Source organism: Chiloscyllium plagiosum, chromosome 11 (assembly GCF_004010195.1).
Source record: "Chiloscyllium plagiosum isolate BGI_BamShark_2017 chromosome 11, ASM401019v2, whole genome shotgun sequence".
Taxonomy (NCBI): domain Eukaryota; kingdom Metazoa; phylum Chordata; class Chondrichthyes; order Orectolobiformes; family Hemiscylliidae; genus Chiloscyllium; species Chiloscyllium plagiosum.
The window spans coordinates 57,555,986-57,583,380 of NC_057720.1; the positions used below are offsets into that span (position 1 = coordinate 57,555,986).

The 27,395-nt window shown below is 40.5% G+C and overlaps 1 protein-coding gene across 6 annotated transcripts in view; it reads right to left on the reverse strand.

The window, feature by feature from the left end:
* Positions 1–27,395, reverse strand: part of dnajc6 (DnaJ (Hsp40) homolog, subfamily C, member 6) — a 140,367-nt gene that overhangs the window by 45,029 nt on the left and 67,943 nt on the right. For 5 of the 6 annotated variants that reach the window (XM_043699437.1, XM_043699441.1, XM_043699439.1 and 2 more), the window contains 4 exons: positions 19,052–19,242; positions 13,788–13,886; positions 12,669–13,091; positions 2,678–2,854 (listed from right to left, as the gene is read on the reverse strand). In XM_043699437.1, the coding sequence (XP_043555372.1) occupies positions 2,678–2,854; positions 12,669–13,091; positions 13,788–13,886; positions 19,052–19,242 (890 nt within the window). The remainder of the gene's footprint in view (positions 1–2,677; positions 2,855–12,668; positions 13,092–13,787; positions 13,887–19,051; positions 19,243–27,395) is intronic. The other variant, XM_043699436.1, reaches the window with a different exon arrangement.

The window sequence follows — 27,395 nt, forward strand, 5'->3', positions numbered from 1 at the left end:
GAAGGATGAGGGGTGACTTGATAGAGGTGTATAAGATGATCAGGGGAATAGATAGAGTAGACAATCAGAAACCTTTTCCCCGGGTATAACAGAGTGTTACAAGGGGACATAAATTTAAGGTGAAGGGGGAAGGGTCTGGGGGGGGATGTCAGGGGTAGGTTCTTTACCCAGAGAGTGGTGGGGGCATGGAATGCGCTGCCTGTGGGAGTGGCAGAAAACATTGGCGACCTTTAAGGAGCAATTGGATAGGTACATGGATGGGTGCTTAAGCTAGGACAAATGTTCAGCACAACACAGTGGGCCGAAGGGCCTGTTCTGTGCTGTATTGTTCTATGTTCTACGTTCTACCTATACAATGTATTCGCCAAAAACGGATACCCACGCAATTTCATCAACAGATGCCCAAAGGGAAAGACAACGGAATGAGGACATGCCAGAACCCAAAGGACTAGCCACACTACCATACATCAAAAGCATTTCTGAACTGACAGCCAGGCTACTGCAACCACTAGGACTCATAACAGCACACAACCCACAGCCACTCTCAGACAACAACTCACCAGAATGAAGGACCCGATACCCAGCATGAGCAAAACCAATTAGTGTACAAAATCCCATGCAAGGACTGCACAAACACTACATAGGACAAACAGGAAGACAGCTAACTGTCCGCATCCATGAACACCAACTAGCCACGAAATGACATGACCAGCTATCCTTAGTAGCCACACACGCAAATGACAAGCAACATGAATTTGACTGGGACAACACTACTATTATAGGACAAGCCACACAGAGAACAGCCAAGGAATTCCTAGAGGCATGGCACTCATCCACAGACTCAATCAATAAGCACATCGACCTGAACCCAATATACCGGCCACTGCAGCGGACAGCTGAAACTGACAACCGGAAGCGGCAGAGACAGACCACTATAAATGCCAGAGGAAACATCACAGAAGCGCTTCACAGGAGGCTCCCAATTACTGAGGATGTCACCTAGACAGGGGACGAAATGTCTGCAACACAAATTCCCAGCTTGGCGAACAGAACCACAACAACGAGCACCCTAGCTACAAATCTTCTCCCAAACCTTGATCACTATTGCCAAATTGAACACTCCGTTTTCAAAATCCCATTGGTTTGTTATGTACAGGACAAATCTAACATAAAAAAGGTAAAATGCTCTGAAGTATCTGTACTTGACCAAGATCACACCACAATTTTCCAAACTAGGTTGTGTGCTGTGTATTTCACTCTGAGTGGCCCAAATTGATTTGACATGGACCAAAGAACAAGCATCCAACTAGATGAAGTTGGAACTTATATCCCACAGGCAAAAAAATTTAAGTAAATCAATTATTCAACCAGAAGCCTCTCACTCTACTTCTGCATAAAAATTCATGCCTAATGGGAATATAAACTACATCAAAATACCTAAGTGGAGCACTCCCAGTGTCAGCCCGAGAGGAATATCTGGGTAACTACACTGTAATATCATTACTACTTATAAAAATAGAACTTCGAATTAGTCAACGTAAAGCTTAAAGAATCATAGAATTCCTACAGTGTGGGAAAAGGCCATTCAGCCCATCCTGACTGCACCACCCTCCAAACAGCATCCTACCCATCTCCATACCCCCACATTTACCATGGCTAATCCACCTGACCTGCCCATCCCTGGACACAATGGGTAGTTTAGTGTGACCGATCCACCTAACCTGCACACCTTGGACCATGAGAGAAAACTGGAGCACCCTGCAAAAACCCATGCTGACATGGGGAGAGTGTGCAAACTCCACACTGAGTTATGTAAGGCTAGAATTGAACCCAGGTCCCTGGCATTGTGTGGCAGCAGTGCTAACCACTGAGCCATTGGGCTGCCCAATGAACTCTGGTGAGTTGGATAAAATTATAGGACACAATCTAGAAAAAACTAGAAACATTTCAATTTCTACCATTCCATTCTTAAGTGTGTTTTGGAATCCAAAAGGTTCCCTAATGGTTCAGTTTAGTAACTGTGTCTGTCAGATGAGAATGAATCCCAGGTTGAAACTACATTTCACACTTGGTTAGCTGGTAATCATGAAGTATCATAAATCTTACTCAATATCCTTCAAGGGAAAAAGGCAGCACCTTGGCTTTTGATTGGCATCGAGCAATTTATGCTGAATGAAGACTACACAGTCAAGATGGAATTAGCTCCAGCTGCTCAGCTGAAGATTAGATTAGATTACATTAGATTACATTACATTACATTACAGTGTGGAAACAGGCCCTTCGGCCCAACAGTTAATGCAAGGCAACTGCTGCAAAATACTGGAGCAAAGGGAACACAGGGAGAACACTACCTCACCAAGAGTCAGTACCTCAAAGAAAGGGGAAGGTGGCTAAAGGGAAGTTAAATAATATTTAATGGACCAAAAGAATCAATTCAGTTTAAAAGTATATGCTATTGTAAGATATAATTTTAAAACGTCTATTAAATTTTTAATCAAGAATCAGTATTGGAACTGAAGGCAAACTAATTGTTTCTAATAGGGCAGAAGCAGCACCATTGCCAGCTAGTAACATCTATATACTGTTGGAATAGAAACTGAGTGGGGTCACAATTGACTTAAAGCATAAAAGTGTTTTTAAAAAAAAAAGACTTAAAAGTAATATGCCAATTTTTTACCCATACTGAAAGGATCACCAGCAGTGCTTTGTGGAGTTGGAGATGGCGTCCTGGCTGTTTGAATGAAAGGGTCAGCTTGTCCAACGGGAGAACCTGCACCACTCCGATTGAGGAAAACACCAAGTAAATCCTGATTCTGTTGCTTGGCTTGAGAGTCAAATGGATCAAACGCTGTTCCTAAAGATTTACAAGACACAAAATGGTTCATTGGAAAACAATTAGTTTCCCCCCCCACCCCCCCAAGGATCCAATTGCTTTCTTAAAAATATTGCATGATTTCATTATTTAGCATTTTAACACCTAGACATTTATGTGACAATACTTTCTGAACGCACTTTCAATACAAATTCACTTATGTTTAAGTGCCAAATTAAAACTGCAAACTCTGTTATAATAGAGTTGAACAATGTTCAGGAATAAGCAGATTTTTACCCTTTGACTATTAGCATGCTTCTCAATTCAAAGACAAACAGTTGTCTGCTTTCAGCTCATGGCAATTTCAAAAATTACACTTGCTGTAATAAAATTTCTCAATTAGCAAGCAATACTTCAGTATAGTTGACAAAACCAAAAAACTTTAGACAAATAATTTAGTTCATTCAAATATTGTTCATTATGACCATTTACAATCCTATCTTCTTTGCTTTAGTATTTCTGTAAGCATTCTATTTTTGCCCAATTTAATGTTAGAGCTCACTGCCTTCTATTTTGTTCTCTCTCTAATTTGTGGTAGAAGTTAACTTGCAAAAGGTGGTCATTAATCATCAGTTCTAAAAGTGACTTTTCAAAATCAATCATATGCAAAGATCTGAAGGTTAATACTGGTCAAGGAATGTGTTCACAGTAACTTCTAGACTATGATTAACAAACAACAGGCTCATCTTCACCAAGCTAAGCTTGTAAGCTTGGATTCTGTACATGCACCTCAGGAGCATGAGTTGCTGGTCCACGGGCTTCTGATATTTTACCTAAAACTCCAGTCATGTGTCCTGCCCAGAAAAAGCAGGACAAGTCTAATCCAGTCAATTACTACCCCATCTGCCTACTCTCATTTATCTTAGATTTTTTTAGATTAGATTCCCTACAGCATGGAAACAGGCCCTTCGGCCCAATCAGTCCACACTGACCCTCCGAAGAGTAACCCACCCAGACCCATTTCCCTCTGACTAATTGACCTAACACTATGGGGCAATTTAGCATGGCCAATTCACCTGACCTGCACATCTTTGGACTGTGGGAGGAAACCGGAGCACCCGGAGGAAACCCACGCAGACGCAGGGAGAATGTGCAAGCTCCACACAGACAGTCACCCGAGGCTGGAATCGAACCTGGGACCCTGAGCTGTGAGGTAGCAGTGCTAACCACTGAGCCACTGTGCCGCCCTGCAACATGATGGAAAAGAGTCAAAGTCACGATCCAAAGGTGGAATAAAAAGCTGAACTCAAAAGTATAATGACAGTCACTACTCTTACATCAAAGCAGCATTTGACCAAGGCAGGCATCAAGAGTCTAACAAAATTGAAGTACATGGAAATTGAGGGCAACACTCTTGATGGTTGGAGTTATACATAGCACACAAAGATGGTTGAAGTTCTTCAAGATTAATGGCCTCCATTTAGGAGATCACTGCATGGGTTTTTCAGGGGTCCTAATCCCAACGATTTTCAGCTGCTTTGGCAATGATCTTGCCTCCAACATACTGGTCAGAAGGAGGAGAAATTTTTGCTGATAATTGTAACATTCAGCACCACTTGCCACTCCTCAAATACTGAAATAGAACTGTGAAGGAAGATCTGGACAGCATCCAGGCTTGGGCTAATTAGAGGCAAGCAACATCTAGAATATGCAAATGCCACCCAATAACCATCTTCAACGAAATACAATTTAATCATCTTCCATATACATTAAACAGCATTACCGCTAGTGAATCCTCACAATCAATACCTTAAGGGGTGGGTTCTCATTGGGCAGGAACTAAACTGGGTACAATAGCTACAAATGCAGATCAGAAGCTGGAAATTCTGCACCAAGTAGCTTACGTCCTGAATCCCCCATGTCGATCATTCATCAAAAAGCCAGGAGTGTGATGGAATAAGAACAAAAGACATAGGTGCAGAAGCAGGCTGTTTAGTCCATCAAATCTAGTGTACAATTCAATGAGATAATAGCTGATCTGATAATCCTCAACTGCACTTACCTGCCTTTTTCCCCACAACCCAATTTCCTTCCTGATTAAAAGTCTGTCTATCTTAGCCTTGAATATAATTCATGAACCAGCCTTGACAGCTCCCTGTAGCACATGATTGCACAGACTCACTACTCTTTGAAGAAACCACTCCTCATCTCTATCATAACTGGACAACCTCCTACTCAGATTATGCCATTTGGCCCTAAACATTCCCCAAAGTGGAAACCACCTCTCCACATTCACCCTGTCAAGCCCGATAAGAATTTCAGATATTTCACTAAGATCACTTCTCATTTTTCCAAGTACCAATGAATACAGGCTCCAACCTTCTCAACAACTCCCCTTAAGACAACCTCTCCATAACTGGAATCAGCCTAGTGAACCTTCTCTGGACTGCCAGTACATCTCTTCTTAGACAAGGGGAAAGAAGTTGTTCACGATATTTTAGGTGAAATCTGAATCGTATCATTGTAACATTTCCCTATTTTTAGATTCTCAGGCACAGAATACTGGAGAAATTCAGCAGGTTTGGCAACACTGGAGAGAGAGAGAGAAAGAGGCAAATTTTTGAGTGACTCTTCTTCAGAACTGAAGTTCGGTCTTTGCAATGATGCTCAGTGTGTTTTCAATCCCCTTGAAGCGTATTTCCAATAATGGCAGAGAGATCGTCTCCACTGTCTTCTGTTTAATTCATCTATTTTGTAAAAAGCCATGAATTTAACCATTTTTAAACCATTTTTCTCCCCATTTGCTGCTCTTTTTCCCCAATGTTTGTACACTGTCCTTTCCTGTTGCATGCTGGGTATCATTCCAAATAGCTGCCCGACAATGTTCACATATTCTTTTCCTTTGTAAGCTTATGTTTCTCCTTTCCTTACGCCCTCTCTCTATAGCCCTAGTTACTGAATTCACCAAGACAGGAGTCCCAGCAACAGTTCGAGTGAAACTTGTTCCACTGGAACAGTTCCCTTCCACCCCAGTACTGGTCCAATGGCTCATTAATCAAAACCCATTCCACCCACACCAATGTTTGAGCCTACACGTTTATCTCCTTGACTTGACTTATGCTATGACAGTTTGCCTGTATCTCAGATAGTAATCCAGAGATTATCTTGCAAGTTCAACATTTTAATTTTGCATGTAACTGTTGAAATTCCTTCAGCCGAGCCCAGGTTCTATTCCTCTCAACATCATTAATACCAGCACTCTCCAGTTGCCTGGTTGAGTGCAGCTCCAATAACATCCACTAGGCTGGACATCATCCAGGAGAAAGCAAGCCACCTTTCTCAGTCTCCCATCCACTGCCTAATGCATTCACTTCCTCAACCACCAACACACAGAGTGGCATCAATGCATACCTCTACTATTTACAGGGACAAAGGCAGCAGATACATGGGAGCACCATCATCTGCACATTCTCCTCCAAATCACACAACATCCTGACAGGAGATATAATTGCCATTCTTCATCGATCACTCGGTCAAAATCCAAGATGAAGGCAGAGTGGTAGACATGATCTAGATGGACTTCAGTAAGGCGTTCAACAAGGTTCCCCATGGGAGACTGGTAAGCAAGGTTTGATCTCATGTAATACGGGAAGAACTAGTCATCAGGATACAAAACTGGCTCGAAAGTAGAAGACAGAGGGTGATGGTGGAGGTAGATTGTTTTTCAGACTGGAGGCCTGTGACCAGTGGAGTGCCACAAGGATCGGTGTTGGGTCCACTACTTTTCATCATTTAAATAAATGATTTGGAAGTGAGCATAAGAGGTACAGTTAGTAAGTTTGCAGATGACACCAAAATTGGAGGTGTAGTGGACAGCAAAGTGAGTTACCTCAGATTACAACAGGATCTGGACCAGATGGGCCAATGGGCTGAGAAGTGGCAGATGGAGTTTAATTCAGATAAATGCGAGGTGCTGCATTTTGGGAAAGCAAATCTTAGCAGGACTTATACACTTAATGGTAAGGTCCTAGGGAGTGTTGCTGAACAAAGAGACCTTGGAGTGCAGATTCATAGCTCCTTGAAAGTGGAGTCGCAGGTAGATAGGATAGTGAAGGCGTTTGGTATGCTTTCCTTTACTGGGCAGAGCATAGAGTACAGGAGTTGGGAGGTCATGTTGCGGCTGTACAGGACATTGGTTAGGCCACTGTTGGAATATTGCATGCAATTCTGGTCTCCTTCCTATCGCAAAGATGTTGTTAAACTTGAAAGGGTTCAGAAAAGATTTACAAGGATGTTGTCAGGATTGGAGGATTGAAGCTATAGGGAGAGGCTGAATAGGCTGGGGCAATTTTGCCTGGAGGTCAGAGGCTGAGGGGTGACCTTATAGAGGTTTATAAAATCATGAGGGGCATGGAAAGGATAAATAGACAAAAGTTTCTTTCCTTAGTAGGGGGGAGGAGGGACAAAGAGTCGAGAATTAGAGGGCATAAGTTTAGGGTGAGAGGGGAAAAGATATAAGAGAGACCTAAGGAGCAACTTTTTCTACACAGGGAGTGGTATGTATATGGAATGAGCTCCCTGGGGAAGTGGTGGACGCTAGTACAATTGCAACATTTAAGAGGCATATGGATGGGTATATGAATAGGAAGGGTTTGGAGAGATATGGGATGGTGCTGGCAGGTGGGACTAGATTGGGTTGGAATATCTGGTCGGCATGGACAAGTTGGACCGAAGCATCTGTTTCCGTGTTGTACATCTCTATGACTCCATAACTTCTTTCCTAATCATACCAAAAGGTGTACCTGCACCAATTCAGGAACAGTGTTACAAGGGCAATTGGGATGTGCAATAACGATGCCAAGATCTCATGGAAAAAATTTAAAAGCTATCAAGTAACGTATTAGTTCACATCAAAGTATACCGGAGTGAAACATAATTTCATCTCACTTAACTAAACACAATACTTTCCCACATTCTAGAAAGCACACAGTTCTCCACAAAGCTCAGGACTAATGCAAAAAAGTGATTTGATCAGAATTAATTTCGATAATGTTCAACTGACATCTTTGTATTAGCTTATTAACCTTTTTAGAAATGTATGACTTGCATATTAAATGGAAAAAAGTCCTTGACATCATTGCTTAAGAGAACAAAACAATGGTTACATAGCAGTAAGAGAATTAGCAAGGGACTAATGAGCTAAAAGCAATTAATAAATCAGCAGAGATAAAGTGAGGGAAACTTGAGAATATAAAGCTGACAAATTCTCTTGACGTAGAGTTCTAGAACAGACGGCTACGGAGATAGCAGATACACCAACTGTAATGTTGCTAGTTTTCCTTAGTTTATAGGGTGGTTCCATCATATTGGAAATTAATAAACCAAATACCACTATTCAGGAAAGGAGGGAAAGTGAAAGCAGAACAACAGATTAGTAGTTAGCTAGTCATTGGGAAATGCAGCAATTTATTGCAAAGGGCTAATTTAATAGTCACACAACACCAGGTTATAATCCAACAGGTTTATTTGGAAATACTAGCTTTCATAGCACTGCTCCTTCATCAGGCACCTAGTGGGGCAGAATCATAGGACACTGATAGTTTGCTACAAATTCTGTTTCTTACGATCCTGCCCCACTAGTTACGTGAAGCAGCAGCCCTCTGAAAGCCAGAAAAACCTGTTGGATTATAACCTGGCATCGTGTGAGATTTTTAAAATCTTTGTCCACCCCAGTCCAACATCGGCACCTCCACATCATATCAAAAAGGAAATCTTATTAAAAAACTCAAATAGGCCCAATATTCAGCACCTTTCTCCCCGAACAGTACACAGTCTACCTCAGATTACACTGAAAAGGGATGTATCCAGAATTTGAACAACAGGTGGAGTTAGCGGTCTCACACTGCTACTATGCTGTAAATCCTTTCAGTAATATTGACATTTTAACCATGCATCTAAAGTGATAGTTTTATAAAAGGGAAATCAAGTTTAAAACATTTCTTAGATTTTTTTGAGACATAGGGCAGAGTGATTTTCTACACTAACTGGATGCTGCTGTCAAGCCAAAAAGAGGTTTTAACTACAACATGAAGTAGTAATGAAAGATATGAGCAGCAGTGGCAGTGTGATGCTGGGTATGTACACAGTACATCCCAATACTGGTGGACCGTATCAAATATCTTGACCATTTCCAACCAGAAGCACATTGGCCACATTCAACCAGCCCATGCCTGCAAGTCTCAGAAAAGTTAATCTTTAATTTAATCTATTTGTCTAAATCAACCTGTAAAATGTCATAACACACCTCTAGTGCAGGTGGGACTGAATTTGGATCACCCTGTCCAAGGGGAGGGACACAACCACTGAGCTACAAGAGGGCCAAAGCCTCTGAGATGTTGATGGATTCAACCAGACATTCGCAGTGACCTCAGCCGATGTGGGAATTGAACCTATGCCATTGGTTTCCCTCTGCATGGCAAACCATCGGTCCAACCAACTGTCTTAACCAACTAGGGCTAACCTCAGAATATATCTACAATTAAATAGGATTCTGCTGCCAGAATTAATGATTAAATCAGTCTGTCCAAAGAGTTACACCAGAAACGAATTTAAGTTCATCAGCCAGGTCTGCAGTTAATGTATTTGTGTGCTCAAAACTCCATATACAACTACTCAGGACCCTGTTTGAGTAGGCCACAGGAATTCATGCATACATTTCACATTTTTCACAAAAGACTCATGAAGACAGGCAAACTTTGCTGCATTGCTATGGCAATGCCCTGACCAACAAAAATCTGTCTGGTCTGAGAATTAAATTTGACTGTTAACTGTCTCCATGCCAACTTAAGGCCCACATCCTCACTGTATAAAGTAGTGTCTCTTTATTCAAGTCTGTTTCTTGTATCCAGTTCTGATGAGCACAAGATCAAAAACAATCAACATTTAGTCTCCTTCTAGTAATGTTAAAAATTTTAACCAGAAGTAAACATTAGTACGATCAGATAAACCAATGTAGTTTTATCAAAGGGAAATAAAGTTTGAAAAATTTTTGAGTTTTTTTTGAAACATAAGGGGAATGTCATAAACTTTGATTTCAACAAGACATTCAATTAGGTGACACGTAGAAGAATAATAGGCAAAATATGCAACAGGGTTGGCGGGGGAAAAGATAAATAATGATCCATAAATGATTATGTAACAGGCAGAAAGAGAAGGCATAAACGTGCAATTCACATTGCGATCTAGCTAGCTGCAAGGAACAGGGTTGGGCCTCAGCTGTTTACAATTTATGTTCATAACTTAGACAAAGAAATTGAAAGCAATGTATCCAAGTTTTCTGGCAACACAGTGCTGGCTTTATGTTTCAGTTTTATGTTCTGTCTTAGCTCTTTAATTGAGCCTTCCTATCCATTTTATCTAAGCCCCTCAATTAAAACTTCCTATCAGCCTGCTTTGTTCCAAAGAAAATAGCTCCAGCCTAGCCCATCACCCCTCATAGCTAAAAGTCTCCAGTGCAGGCAAAATCCATACAAATCTCCTGTGTCCCCCACCAGCCTTGCATGATCACATCCTTCCTAAAATGTGGTAAACAAAATAATGCAGAGTATTCCAGCTGTAGCCATACCACTTTTATTATATAGTTTTACCAAAGCTTACTTGGTCCTATTCTATGCCTTGTATAATAAAGCATCCTGTATGTTTCATTAAACATATTTTCTGTCCTGCTATCTTCAAGGATCCGTGCACATGCACCCAAAAAAGCATTTTTGTTCCTCTACACTTACAAAGTATCTTACCATTATAATACATTCCTTCTTTATCCACCCAAATGCATCATATCACACCTCTGTCGACTGAATTCCACTTGAGTATTTTTGCCCAAGCTGACCAGTCCATTGTTATTTTTCTGCAGACTACAGATATATTCCCCTCCATCAACTACCTACATCTGCAACTCAGAACTCTGCAATCTCTCAGCCATTTAGCCAAGAGCTTTTCATACTTTATGCAAAAATGGACAATTTCACAATCTTCTCTCGCAAACATTTTTTTTTAAAAAAAGAGATTACTGATCATTAAACTCTGTTGCTTATGGAGCCTTGCAATTTGCATTTATCTCAGTCAACTACATGGGCCAGATCTTTGGAGATAGGTATACATCTGAAGATACACCCTTGCAACATGTCCTAGCATGCAGACCTACAGAAGTACTGTTGCCTGGAAGTTCCAAATTCTGATGGGCAATGTCATTGAACCCCAGGATCCTCTGCTTTTTTTTTTTCTAAACAAAGCAATAAGTTGGAGACTTGAAGCAGTTCTACATATGTACTTATACAGAAAATATTAAGATAAATGAACCCAGGTAACTTCGCAGCCAAATCACCAATCACAATGACCACCTTTCCACTCATTCATCAAACCAAACTGTTCTCCCAGGCAGCTAGTGACAATATTCAGAAATATTCTTGAGTGGCCCATAATGCGAATTTATGCATTAAAGTGACAATTTCATGAAAATCACCTACACTGTGGCAAATTTAACAGAGGAATGAGTTTGTACCTGGCAATTACCCAGATGTTGTGGTATATGGGCCTGACCTTTAAGTTATATTTTATGATCACCTCTCTACATTAATTCTACATCTCAATTAAGGTCATATTTCTCAACAGTTTGCAATTAAGGGTCACCACTAACAAAACAAAGCATATAAGTGTAGGCTTTGTGTAAAATGAAAATGAATCGACCAAACAGAAACAAGGTGCATCTAGCAAAGTATTATAGATTTAGAAAGTTGTGCGTGACTCACCACCAATCAATATGAACATGCAATGTTTAGTAGGGTAAAAACAATGACTGCAGATGCTGGAAACCAGATTCTGGATCAGTGGTGCTGGAAGAGCACAGCAATTCAGGCAGCATCCGGATGTTGCCTGAATTGCTGTGCTCTTCCAGCACCACTGATCCAGAATGCAATGTTTAGTAGTTTGTTGCTGCTGCTTTTCTCACAAAAAGGCTCCAATGTAAAACAAAAGGATACTTTTTCAAGGTGACACATTGAATTGTACGCTATAGTCAGTCTACAAAGGCCAGTGTGGGAGGGAATTCATGCTCCAAGCTCCATCAGGTCTGAAGCAGTGCATGAGACAACACCTTTCACGGTTTAAATTGCATCAATTAAACATCAGTGTGTACAAAGCACTTGTTGCATTTTAATTCAATTTTCCATCTTCTGCATTGTACTTTATGCTGATTAAAAGGTCATTTACAAGTGGACATATACTCTCAATGTCAAGTACTGGAGATGTAGGAGAGGCAGAAATTATATTACAAAGCCCTTTAAACAGACAAACAATCAAATTGTATTGTATATTTTAAGTTTAAAAGTAACCAATGATACATGTTAGATTTGAATAGACTGATGCATTTCTCTGGTGTTGTTTTGGAATCTCCCCAACTCAAAAACCCATGTCCTTTATACATCAGCAGAGGCAATTTCTCTTCTATTGTTCGCCAACATGGTAAGCTTGCCAAATAACAGCCAGTGCCGTCAAAAGGGAACATGCCATGTTTTTGCCTGACTCTTCTCTGCTCCAATGGAACTTCCCAATGGACATTACACTGGCCTCAGATGATCCCAGGAGACGTGAGTAGCAATGTTGTGGCAGGGAACTCGACAAGGCACAGCAGCAATCTGGCCATTACTACCACTGCCTGGAAGATTTAAGTCAATAATTAATTATGAACCATTTTAGCACCTTAATAAGATAGAGATGAAAACCAGAACTGAAATTGCTTTGTTAATACAAGGCTCTTTTCCCCCCCAAAGTTTGCCACACAATTTTATAGCTACAATACCTTCATTAATTTTTGGTGATGATGATAAAGAAGGAGAGCCTGCAGACCTACGAGGGGTAGAATGTGCTGAGCCTGGAGCACCACTACTACCCTGCGTTGATGGAATGGAAGAGGTGCTACCAAACAAGTCACTGAGTAGGTCAGAGTTAGTTGGCAGAGGCTTGGCTGGAGCAGTAGTTGTAAAGGTCTGGCTTGTTGCACCTCCATTGAAATCAAGAAGATCTACACTTTCAGGTGCCGAGGATCGAGAGAGTGCCTGCTTTTTGGCACTTTTTGGCGTCCCATGCTGTTTTTCCACACTGGTAGTACTGTGCTGGCTTGAAAGGGACAGAAGTTCATCGTCTGATGGCTCACTATCCTCATTCATGAGCGCTGTTCGGTCTTCAGAAGAAGGATTAGTACCATTCTTATCACCTTTTGTTTCTGGAAAAAACAGGTACGAAAAGTTGTTACATCTTAAATAAAAACCTCACTGTATTTTTAGCACAATGTTATAAATATAAAGTGTCACAAATTTAAATGTAAGGAATGCATGACAAAAAGAAAAAACACCCTAATAAAGAGGAGAATTTTGTAGAAAATAAAAAAGCCACAGATAAAATGATCTGTTTTATTACAGTTACTAGTCAGGTCTGTGTATTATATTTTTCATATTGCTGCAGTTGGTATGGAAACAAAGCCATACAACATTACCTCACAAGTGGGACAACGTTGCTTTCTTTTACACCAGTCAGGCCTTGGATCCAAACCCCACATTACATTAGTTAAGCATGAATCAAAATTGTATAGTAGACATCCAAAACAAAAAAGGATAATTTTAGCTTTTAATAGTGTAAACAAAAGAGGAATGCAAAATTGACCACCCATTACACAGGCTGCTTGATTTTCCTTTCCTCTGAAGTCAACAGGAATGCAAACAATTAGGAGAGGACTGAAATTGGGGGTCAGTTTGCTAACATCTGTTTACTATTATCACTTAAATTTTAAAATGACCCCCAAAATGATTGGTAGCCCTCTGCCAAAGTTAACGTACACTTATCAAAAATAGAAATTTGTTTTAGAGATGCATCAAAAAAGTAACTAGATGTTCAATACAGCTATGCAGTAGTATTTAAATACCTTGCCAGTTAAGGGTTGGAAAAAACGTGCTTTGTCCTGTGCTCTTCATGTTATCTGATGAGGTTTCCACTTCAACCACAGTATCTAAAGCAGCTTTACCTGCAGCAAAAAAATTAACATGTTACTGGAGAAGCAATGTTTCCATGTCTTACTTTATGCTTCAATTCTCAAAGAGGAACTCTTTAGCCATATGCAAATAACATGAAGGAAGACCATGTCTACAGGTGAACATGAATGATTGAATCAGTGATTCCTGAATAGATCAGACAACTCCAGTTTTTCAGTCGGACACCAAAAATTATTACATTGTTGATAATTATTAGTGTACTATCTTCTTAAAATATTAACCAAAGAACAGGTGTACATAAACAAAACTTTGGGTGGGGAGTTGGAATATGCACCTGAATTCTCAATGTGCACTTCAACATGCATGGAGAATACCAAGTAACAAAATGTACCACTCTTTACAAAAGGGAACTATGCTGATTCTTTTTAAGCTGAAAACAAACAGAAAGGAAGGCCTTGCCCTTGCATATAGGTTTTGCAAATTCTTTTAAAGTCAGCCATTCTGTATCTCCAAGTACTTTAACAATTCGTTGGCCAATGTAAAAAAACCTCTAACTTCTAATTTCAAAAACAAATTTAAGGAAATTAACTGTTTCACAGGTGACAGCATAGACTACCCATAGTATTCCAGAAAAGACCACATCCTAGCTTACAAATAATTTACCCACCTGATTAAGAATTCCATTTGTACAAAACGTTAAAACTTTCTATCAGGAAAGTCAAAAACAGAAGTTGCCAGAAAAGCTCAGCAGGTCTGCCAGCATCTGTGAAGAGAAATCAAAGTTAACACTTCCAGTCCTGGTGACCCTTCCTCAGAGCTTCCCCAGGGGGGAAAAAAAAATGAAAAAAAACTTCCTGGGCAAGTTCTGAGGAAGGGTTACCAGATTGGAAACATTAATTCTGTTTTCTCTTCATGGATGCTGACAAACCTGTTGGAGCTTTCCCAGCAACTTTGTTTTTGTTCCATGATTTACAGCATCCACAGTTCTTTTGGTTTTTAATCAGGAAAGTCATCTTAGATGTTTCAAACTAATGGTGATTACTCACTATGTTTGAGATTCCAATCTGAAAAACTGGGGTTTTAATAAATTTCAATTTAAACTTATTTTTATTCTCTCGTGGGATTGAGTGAAGCTGCTGGACCAACATTTATTCGCTGCCCCTAATTGATCGTGGTGGTGGAGGTTGACTTGCCTTCTTGAACTGCTGCAGCCCGCGTGCTGTTGGCAAACCCACAATGCTATTCGGGCAGCAGCTCCAGGATTTTGAAGGAACAGCAATGTATTTCTAAATTAGGATGAGTATGGCTTGGAGGGGAACTTGCTGATTGGTGACATTCCCATGAATCTGCTGCCTTGTCCTTTTAGATGGACACTATTGTGGGTTTGGAAGGTGCTGTCTAAGGATTTTTGGTGAATTTCTGCAGTACATCGTGTACTGGTACACTTCACTGCTATAATTATTGGTGGTGGTGGTGGGAGTGGCTTTTGAGAATGTGGTGCTAATCAAGCAGCCTGCTTTGTCCTGGATGGTGTCAGGTTTCTTGAGTATTGTTGGAGCAAGTGGTGAATATTCCAGCACAGACCTGACTTGTGCCTTGAAAATGTTGGACAGCTTTTGAGGACTCAGGAGTCCTCAATACACCAGTATTTCTAGCGTCTGACCTGCTCTTGCAGGAATTGTATTTATATGGAGTGTCCAGTTGAGCTTCTAACCAATGCTTACACCCAGAATTTTGATAGTGGGAGATTAAGTGATGGTAATGCCTTCCAATATCAAGGGTTTGTGAGTAGACTCTCTATCTCAAATAGAGATAGTTATTGCCTGGCATTTCTTTGGCACAAATATTACTTGCCGCTTGTCAACTTGGCCTGGATATTGTCAGACTTTTTGTATTGAAAGTGGACTGCTTTAATATCTGAGACGACACAATTGGTGCCAAACACAGCAAAAATCATTCATCCATCAGTAAATATTTCCCACTTCTGACCAATAATAAGGGAAAAGTCATTGGTGAAGCGGCTGAAGATGCTTAGGCCAGAGGACACTAACGTGAAGAACTCTTATAAAGATGGCCTGGAGCAGAGATGAATGACCTCCAACAACCACAAACATCTTCCTATGTGCCAGGTATGACTTCAACCACTGGAGAGTCTGGCCTGATACCCATTGGTTCCAGTTTTCCTAGGGGTCCTTGATACCACACTTGGTCAAATGAGGCCTTGATGTCAAGAGTGGTCACTCTCACTTCATCTCTGGAATTCTGCTCTTTTGTACACGTTTGAACCAAGGCTGTAATGCGGTCAGGAGCTGATTAACACCCAGTTTGGGTTCCATCAGGGTTACTGAGTATGAGCTGCTTGATAGCACGGTTGATAACACTTCCCGTCACTTTTTTGATAATCGAGAGTAGACTGATGGGGTGATAATTGGCTTCATCCTGCTTTGCGTGTACCATGAAATACCTGGGTAATTTTCTGCATTACCATCTACCCAAAGATAGTGTTAGAATTGTATTGATCAGCTTGGCTGGCGATGTTCAGGAGTTCTAAAACACATGTCTTAGTATAATAGATGGAATGTCTTGAGGGCCCAGAGCCTTTGCACTATCAAGTGCCTCCAACTATTTCTTAATACCATGTAGAATGAGTTGAATTTGCTGAAGATTGGCATCTGTAATCCCGGGGACCACTGGGGTAATCAGCAATGGATCCTCACTTGGCACTTTTGGCTGAAGACTGTTGCAAATGCTTCAACCTTATCTTTTGCACTGATGTGCTGGGCTCTTCCTTCATTAAGGATGGGGATATTTGTGGAGCCTTCTCCTCCAGCTAGTTGTTTAATCATCCACCATTATTCACGACTGGATAGTGCCGGTCTGCAGAGCTTAGATCAGATCTTTGGTTGTGAGATTGCTTCGCTCTGTCTATCACTTGCCGCTTATGCTATTTAGAACACAAAGTAGTCCAGGTTGCTTGCTTCACCAGGTTGACATCAGTTTTAGAGTCAAGATTAGAGTGGTGCTGCAAAAGCACAGGTCAGGCAGCATCAGAGGAGCAGGAAAATCGACATTTTGGGCAAATTCCTATCCTGATGAAGGTCTTTTGACCAAAACATTGATTTTCCAGCTCCTCGGATACTGCCTGACCTGCTGTGCTTTTCCAGCATCACTCTAACATTGACTCCAATCTCCAGCATCTGCAGTACCACTTCCACCTCAGTTTTAGGATTAGGGTTACTTGATGCTGTTCCTGGCGTGCCCTCTTACACCCTTCTTTGAACCAGGGTTGATTCCCTGGCTCGACAGTAATGGTTAAGTGAAAGTATGAAAAGGCCATGCAGTTGCAGATTGTACTGGGAGTACAATTCTGCTGCTGTTGATGGTCGATAGTGCCTCATGGATGTCAAGTCTTGAGTTGCTAGATCTGTTTGTTGTCTGTCCCATACTGTCATGGACAGATGCCTCTGCAGCCAGCAGATTGATAACTATGAGGTCACATGTTTTTGCCTCTGTTGATTCCATTACCACTTGCTCTGTGGACCCAATTTAGCAGCTACATCCTTTAGGACCCGACCAGCTCAATCAGTGGCTGAGCCGCTCTTAGCCATGGCAATCCCCCAACCAGAGTTCATTCTGTGCCAGTGCCACCACCATGCTTCCTCCAAGTGTCATTCAATATGGAGGAGTACTGATTCATCAGCTGAGGGAGGTCAGTACGTGGCATTCAGCAGAACGTTTCTTGCTCATGCTTAACCTGCAGCCATGAGACTTCATGGGGTCCAAGCCAACAACATTAAAGGACTCCCAAAATAACTCCTTCCAGACTGTACACCACAGTGCCACCACCTCTGCTGCATCTGTCCTGCCAGTGGGACAGAACCTATCCGTGGATGGGAATGGCTGTTTCTGGGACATTGTCTGTAAGCCATACTCTCAGAATTATGCCTATGTCAGGCTGTTGCTTGACTGGACTGAGACAGCTCTCCCAATTTCGGCACTAGCCCCTAGATGTGAGTGAGGAGGACTTTGCAGAGTTAAGAGAGCTGTTTCTGCCATTGTCAATTCTGGTACCTAGGTCAATATTAAATGGCCTGTCTGGTTTCATTTTCTTGAGATTCTGTAACAACTGATACAACTAAGTAGGTGACAATATCATTTCGGGGGTAGTTGTGAGTCAACAACATTACTGTGGGTGTGGAATCACATGCACGACAGACCAGGTTAGAATTTCATTGATCTATTTATTGTGACGTGTATTTCTTACAAATGGCAGATTTCCTTCCCTGCAGACATTCACGAATCAGATGAGATTTTCCCAGCAATTGACAATTGTTCCATTTCTTACCTCTTGATTCTAGATACTTATTAAATTCAAATTCCATCATCTGCCTTGATGGGATTCTAACCTGGGTCTCTCAAACATTTGAGTTTCTGGATTAATAGTCTACCAATAATACAAGGCTAGAAGAAAAGTGCATTTCCTTTATCTAAGAAATTCTTTTATCCATGCAAATCCCTGTGTGCAATGCAGCTAGCACAAGTGAACAGACAACCTCCACCAATGCCACAGTGGATCACCCCACTTATTTAGTGAGGCTAAATAATAGTGCTGCTGCATAATGCATGTACAAACATGCTTACTAGCACTGCATGCTGATGCACATTGAATCTGCAAAGAATTGTTCGTTTCGGGGGAGGCAATGGCCTGGTGATATTAGCGTTCGATTATATAACCCAGGAGATCCAGGTCATATCCTGGGGCCAGGATTTGAATCCCACCACGGTAGTTTGAATTCAATACAAATCTGGAATTAAGAGCCTAATGACGAACATTAAACCATTGCCAATCGACAAAAAAAAAACCCATCTGGCTTGCTAATGACCTTCAGGAGGGAAGCTGCTGCCTTTATCTGGTCTGGCCTACAGACCCACAGCAATGTGGTCAACTCTTAAACTCCCTTTGGGTAATTAGGGATGAATAATAAATGCTGGCCTAGCCAGCAAAGCTCTCATCCTGTGAACAAATACTTGGAAAAAAAAAGTATTGGTTACATTTTAGTTGCAAAAATCAGCATTTAAAAAAAATGGTATTATAAAAACAAATTTCAGCAATAATTCTTTGGTGAAATGAGCAAAAGCTGACAAATATGTTAAACACATATTTCATTGATCGTGCCCTTCACAATGACAAAAATACCTGCAGCTAATGTTTCTTGATGTTCCTGGTGGCTGGAGAATAGTGTGTTGGGTGTAAGATCTTTGGTGTTCAAATGTTCCCAGGGAGGTGTCAGGTCAAAGCGTTTATCGGAAGATTCAACCTCTACTTCCAGTATAACGTGAAACAATGGAGGATATTTCTCTGGAGAATCACAGGCATCTAACTCTGGTCTAAGAGGGGGTAAAAGATAGAAACATAGTTGTATTAAGCGAGCCAAGTAATTCTTAGCAATACTTTCCTAATTATTTTAATGATCAAACCTGCTCTACCTTTCAACATGAGGAGTCAAAGTCATATAGCATAAAAACAGATCCTTCAGTCCAACTAGGCCACACCAACCATGCTCCCAAACTAAACTAGTCCCAACTGCCTGCATTTGGACCATATTCCTCCAAGTCTTTCCTATTCATGTATGAATCCAAATGTCTCAAACATTATAACCGTACTCACATCTACCACTTTCTCTGGCAGTTCATTCCATATACATATCACTCTTTAACAATGTTGCCCTCATATCCTTATCAAATCTTTCTCCTCTCACGTTAAAAATATGACCCCTAATTTTGAACTCCCCTACCCAAGGGAAAAGACCTTAGCTATTCACCTTATCTATGCCCCTCATGATATTATAAACCACTACAAGGTCACCCTCTAACGCCAGTGAAGAAAACTCCCAGCCGATCCAGCCTATTTTGGTAACTCAAATCCTCCATTCCTGGCATCATCCGGACAGATCTTTTCTGAACCATCTCCAGTTTAATAATATCATTCCTACAGCAGGGCAGCCAAAACTGTACACAGTACTCCAGAAGAGGCCTCACCAACATCCGGTACAAACTCAACATGACATCCCAACTCCTATACTCAATGGTCTGAGCAATGAAGGCAAGTATGCTAAACACCTTCTTAACCATCCTGTCTATGATGCAAAGGCTTTAGTAAAATCCAAGTAAACAACGTCTACCACTCCGCCCTCATCCATCTTTTTGGTTACTTCGTCAAAAAACATAAATCAAGTTTGAGAGATATGATTTCCCTCTAACAAAACCATGCGGACTATTCCTCAGCAGTCCTTCCCTCCCCAAAAGAATGTAAATTCTAACTTTCAGAAACCCCTCCAACAACTTACCCACCATCGATGTCATTTGACTGTTTATTTCTCCAACAGCTTAATTCAATTATTGTTTTAGGCTCATTTGAACAAAACTTGCTAAGAGAAGAGAATGATTTGAATTTTTATTCTGTCACAGACAATAGATCATAAAAGAGCATGTTTGACTAAGTGGAAGAAACACTCTAATATTTCACATGGTTGGTTTTGCACGGATATAAATTGAATAACGCTGCTCTTGACAAGTATAAAGAATTGACCTCAATAACTTGGACTGGTCACATTTAACTCAAGATCTCTTCCACATTTGGAAAGTTGATTTATTCCTACGTTAGACCCTAGTCTAGGCTAACTACTTGCATGGTCTTCAAAGTGTACTTAGTCAAGGAACATGCAACATCCCCTAAATGCAACCTCACTTGTATTATTCACAAAAGGTTGCATGTTATTCCTTCAGAACAGGAAGGTCTTTCATGCAATGCAGAATGTATTATGCTAATCCTTCAAAGTCACAAAGGTAAATGTTAAAGTAAATTAAGCCACAGGGCACACAGAGCTTACAACAATCGTCATTTAATCCAAGAATTCTAATTTAGATTATACTTATGCTCCATGTTAAAAGTATGTGACAATTGAAGAATCTAAACTTGTATAACTAAATAACCTAGCTGGTACTGATTGAAGTTAACTAGGAAACATAGCTCACAGTTCAATCAATTAACTGTATAATCTGGCTACACTCATTGAGTCTTAGCTTTGTGTAGTAAAACATGTAAACACTCTGTATGAAGATTCATTTATTTTTGTGGACGATATGATTCTTACCAATTCGTTGAAAATGAAGTATGAGAAAGATGATATCTTGACACCATATGTCACTGAAGCTCAAATTTATCATGCATATACTGTTCCTTTTATGCCTACAGCTAAAATAGCTCTTCTTACAAGTAACTTCACCAATTTATGACCTTCGCTCACCTTTCTCTATTTTCTGACTCAGAGATCAATGAAAATAGGACAATTTAGCCAGAATCATCTATTTCCCATTTAATACCTTTGATCTTTCACAGACTCAATTTTTTTAAAATGAAAAACACCAACATAGGATGACGGAATTGATCACCTGACCAGATTAATAGCTAATAATACTCTTTAGGACCCAGTCTGAACTGAAATTAACATGCTATCAAAATAATAAACCGGTCACTTTTGGCTCAATTGAGGTTAAACTTTTCCATTTGATTCACCAAGCTCAAAAGGCATAGTACATGATTTATGCATTCTGATGCTGCAAATTCACTTATTCTTCTTTGTTCATTGTGATGCCTTGTTCTTTGATAGCATGCCCCAGAATCATTACAGAGAATTGGCTTTTTTTTTTTTTACTTGGCATGCTGTTCTGCCATTAAATCATCTCAATCCTCTGCTCGTTCCTTCTGTGTCTGCCACGAACAAGGATGTCATTCGTATGAAACACGGGTTTCTAATTTCTCATTCAGAATTCTAAACATCACTCTTGGGAAAACCTCTACAGTGGAGATTATAATTGGTAAACAATTGAAGCAAGACCCCTCGAATGGCATAACAAATGTATTCACCAAGCTTGGCTCTTGGTCTAAGGGTATCTGTCAGAATCCACTGTTTCCATCCAGCTTTTGAAAAAAAAACTTGCCATTGGCAATTTTGCCAAGCCATCATTAAAAAAATAATCTGATGAAGGATCAGCGCTTCAAAAGCTACTGCTTCTAAATAAACCTGTTAGACTATAACCTGGTATTGAGAGATTTTTTTATCATCATTAAAAAAAAAGATGTATTTTCCTTGTAATTCCTCCCTTCAATAGGAGAGATCCACACACAACCTTAGTTCTTCATTTGTCTTGAGTGTAGTTATTGGCCCTGTACACACTTGTCAGTTCAACACTGGTGATATGGCCCCACTGCTGTCAAACTGAAGGTCTCATTTTTTCCCAAAGGATAACAGGAATGTCTCAATTCTTTCCACTTTAAAGTAAACTACAGCATACTTTCTCCAAATCTTCAAATGCTTAAATTAAATGTCACAAATGACCTGCAAACTATATAGGAACAAAACACAGAATGGTTTATTCATGCAGTTAAACCCAGGGGATAATAGTCACTACACACACACACACCCACCCTCATACATGCATAGCCACTAAGAAAGAAAGAAATTGAAAAGTAAAGAGCTTGTGATGAAGAATAATAAAGAAAAGGGAATTAATTCAGGTGATTTTCTTCCAAGTCCAGAAAGGTAGTGTCTTGTAATGTCCTTGTAGTTGGCTGAACTTGCAGAATGCTTTTCTGTAATGATTGAGGGTGTAGCATTGCGAGATTGCTGCATTTTCAGACAGATGAGTTTTTCTAGCAAGAGTTGCAAAAAGGCAGAGACTTGAAGCTTACTTCAGCTTGATGTCTGAATCAGAGTTTCATAGGCCTTAAATTCTTAGCAGATTCAAGTTAACAGCAGTTAGATATTTACCAGACTGACAGAACGTTAACAGCAATCTGTTTTTTCCCCCAGATTGAAGTATAGGATCCGAAAATATTTCAAAAATCAGGAAGTGCGATCACAGATTTGAGCTCCTGGATGAATCAATTTCAACTTAACAAGGTAAACCTTAGTTTTGATGGGGAACATTGTTCCTTAAATGATCTAGTTGTTGGGCTATTAACACCATTTCCGGCATCATGAGTTGATGGTTCTCATTCACTGCTGGTAAGACAACCATATCTGCTGGTCCTTTGCAAGGCCCATACAATGTGATATTCCAGTTAGATGATGTCAGAGATTTGCCCTGGTAACTGATGACTGAAGTCCTTTCAGAAATTGTGGCAGCCAAGTTTCAGTCCAAAGTTCATTTTTAAAATGTAGACAAGAATGGACAGTTTTTAACATTTTTAAAATCTTTCTTCATGCTTCATGGACACAAGTCTGAACTGCACACATGCGTGTATATATATATATATATATATATATAATCTTAGCGATAGCATTGCACAAACTAATAGCTACAAACAGAATTATATTAGAGGAGTGTTTTTTTGGAAGGAAATATGGATATATCATCCACTTAGCACTTCTGGCTGAACAGGTACCTCATCTCATCAATGTGCATCACAGGTTAGGCTTCACAAGGAATGCTGCAGCATGTTCATGGACACCACCACCCCTCCCATTAATCATGGGAGTGTACATCAACTAAAACTAGAGAATTTGGTCTCACCTGTTGGTAGTGGGGTATTTAACAGTAAACAGCAGCTGCTTATGTTGATCAGCACATAATCTTTGTGTTGTAGCTTCAACAGAGTGTGGATGTAGTGTTACTTATTTACAGATTGTGGTTTAATTTAATGCTGCTACTAATGGCGCCATGAATTGCCTTGTAAATACTCAGCTTTGAACTTTAAAATCTGTTCGAAGACTATTCAGCATGATAGCAGCACCACACAACACATTGAGGGCACTTCCAGCATTAAGACAACACTTTTTTGTTTGCAGCTGTCAGTTTGTGCAATGCTATCTCTAAGATTAACTTGCAACAGCAACATGTGAACAGCTGGTCTGCAAAGGAGTCACCGAATCCATACTGGGTATCCCCAAAGAGACCACATTGTTAACAACAAATATGGTTGACTGAACTAAAAGAAACATGATTTAAATTGCTTTTCCACCTGGAAGGAATGTTTGGGGGCTTGGACAGTAGGAGAGAGGAAGAAAGAAGGCCAAGCATTAGGTCTCCTGCATTTGCATGGAATGGTGCCACAGGAGGGAGTACAGCATGTTGGAGTGATTGAGGAGTTGACAAGTGTCACAGAGGGGCAGGAACCTGCAGAAATCTGCAATTAGAGGGATAAAATAACCATGTATGATGGTGGCATAACAGTACAGCTGGCAGAAATGACAAAATATGATGTAATAAATATGAAAGCTGATGAGGCAGAGGCAAATGACAAGTAGAGCTATGGTTCTGAAAGGGAAGAGAAAGCAAGAGAAGAGTTGTGGAGCCATTTCACTTTCCACGGAGCCTATCACCAAGTCACCCTTTCTTGACACATGGAAAGTCCTTGGCAACGATCCATTTTCTTCAGAGCCAACTCTGACAGTCCTCTTCTTCCCCCCCCCCTCAGAGTCAACCCCCTTGTTCTTTTTCACACTTTTTTCTTTTTTTTTTACCCCCACACTACTGCATAACTGCAGTAGTGCTTATATTTTTTTTCCCCAGCACCCATGTCATGTGTGTGCAGGTGACAGTCCTCCTCTTCTCTGTTCGCCAGGGCTCCATGATTGGTTCGGATTAACATCCCTAATCAACAACTCATGCTATATGAGGGCCACCTGGCTGACCTCGTTACAATCATTGCAGAAAGCATGGCACACACAGGCAAGAGATTTCACAGAAATATTAGTGTAGAAGATCGCATCATCAGAATAGATGCAATGGAAACAGAAAAACAGAATGGGATGAAGGGTATGAGTATGTGCCATCAAGCTAAGTTTGGAGTCAGTGGCGTTTATAATGAAGATTAATGGGTAGCTTAATCTTCAGAAATAGAGGCAGTAATATCAAGAAAGAGGCAAGAGAGAAACTGTGAAAAGTGGAAATTGGAAGGAAAGTTGAAGATGTTTTCTAATTCAGGGTGAAAGCAGGAAATCAGACTAATAGTACTGGGGGAAAAAAAGAAGTTCAGGTTAAGGAAGAGGATGTTCATCTTCACTGCCACAAGGTGGATTGCAACAAGAAACTATTGAGTTTGTCCAAGACTATTGGAATGTCACTGATACCCTGACACAATGATGGCATCATTGGCTGTTTGCTGCTGAAAGTGGCCAAGTCTAACTTAACTGCCTGTACAGTAAACATCTCCACAATACAGCTCCTGCTGTGTAACACTTCACCCTTATGGTCTTTCTTGGAAGGTAACAGAAATGCTCCACAAATGCCATAAAAAGACAAGGTAGGTACATATTCAATTTACAAAAACAGAAGTTACTGGAAAAGCTCAGCAGGTCTGGCAGCATCTGTGAAGAGAAATCAGAGCTAACGTTTTGAGTCCAGTAACCCTCAGAACTTTCTCAGTTCTGAAGCAGGGTCAGGGGACCTGAAATGTTAATTTTTTAAAGTATATTTTTATCGAAAAAATATATTTTTAAATATTACAACAAGTACAAAACAATGCAATTCAAATCAGTACATAAAAACCAACCCAAATAAAAAAATTCCCAACCCACCCTCATGTATAAACAGATATACAAAAATATAGAATAAAAACCCCAAACTGGCTATTTAACTAAATAAATAACCAACAAACTGATAAATAGTAATAACTCAGCCCAGCCAAACAAAAAACACTCATACATTCACCATTCCTCCTCCCTGGATGTTGGAGTTGTAAAACACAATCATTACGGCTATATAAAAGCCCTTGTTAGTGTGGCAGATAAATCTGTGTCAAGATATTCCAAAAAGGGCTGCCATGTCTTGTAAAAATCTTAGTTTTGCGATGTACCATACTTGTGAGAACATCCAGGTGAACAATCTTCCACCAACCCGACAAGCCTGGGGGGCTTTTCAATATCCAACCTAGCAAGATATTCTTTCTTGCAAAGAACATGAGAATATTGAAAAGTTTTTTCTTATGCATGTCTACAGGAAATACAGTGGGCAGGCCCAAAAGGAGAGATAGGTTTTGGCTATGAGGGTGGTGAAGGAACCTCTCCTTTGAACCCGCCACACTACTCTAATATGTTTGAAGCCTATTGCAAGACCAAAGACAATGGATAAGAGTGCCTGTGCAGACCTTGCACTTGGGACATGAAGATACCCCTGGTTTAAAGTTTGACAAACGGTCTGGAGCCAAGTGGACCCTGTGGAGAATCTTCCACTGTAAAGCATGGGTCCTATTGAAAATTGATATCTTTCTTGCATTCTTCCAAATATTCTCCCATGCCTCTGAAGAGACTTCAACACCTAGCTCTCTCCCCCACATCCTGCAGAGTCAAAACAAACTTATCTGAGGGGGCACGCCCTCCAATTGATGATATAAAGTACTGACAGAAATTGTACTCTTAGCACTTAATACTCCCCTCTCTATGTCGGATTTGTAGGGATCAGTCAACAGTCTGGTCTATTTTTGAATAAAATCCTTAACTTGAAAAAACAAACAAAAAAGAGAGGTCTCGATTAGATAACTCGTACTTCCGTACTAACGGATCAAAGGCCATCATTACATCTCCCTCAAATAAATCACCCATACAAGACACACCCCTAGCTGCCCAATGTATAAATCCTGAATCTATCATCCCCGGTTGAAAACCTGGCATACCCACTAAAGGTGTAGACAAAGATGTTTTACCAATATTGCCTTCCCTCTGCCAAATTGCCCTCCATGCTTGAACAGTATTGATGATTATTGGGTTATGGCAATATTCCCTAACTGTCCTCATTTTGTCCAAAAACAGCAAACTGGTAAGGGGGCACCTTGCCTGGGCGGTTTCGATATCTAGCCATATTGAAAGAGGATCTCCACAAACCCAATCACTCACATAGGACAAAAGCAAGCTTAGTTAGTCATTTTTAATGTCTGGAAGGTCCACTCCCCCAAATCTGTGAGACAGTTGCAGTCTAACTAATGATTCCAAATAAAAGAGCTGAACCAGCCAGCCAGTCTCCTGAATGCTTGCTTATTGAAAATCAGGGGGAGCATCCTTATAGGGTAGATCATCTTAATAAGCGCTATTCGACCCAACCACAAGACTAGAAGTGAGTGAGGACTGCAGATGCTGGCGATCAGAGCTGAAAATGTGTTGCTGGAAAAGCGCAGCAGGTCAGGCAGCATCCAAGGAGCAGGAGAATCGACGTTTCGAGCATGAAGGGCTCATGCCCGAAACGTCCATTCTCCTGCTCCTTGGATGCTGCCTGACCTGCTGCGCTTTTCCAGCAACACATTTTCAGCAGCAGACTAGAAGTGCCTCCAATCTTTGAAAATCGTTTAATTTTTCCAAATAATTGGATAAAATTGGCTTTGAATAGCCAATCCAGAACTAGAGTAATGAATATGCCCAAATACACAAAACCCCTCTGTGACCACCTAAATGGGATTCTAAAGTCACCCTCAAGAGCTAGCTCCTTCGTGAGACCACCGGTTGGCATAGCCTCTGTTTTCGTAAAATTAATCTTGTACTCTGAAA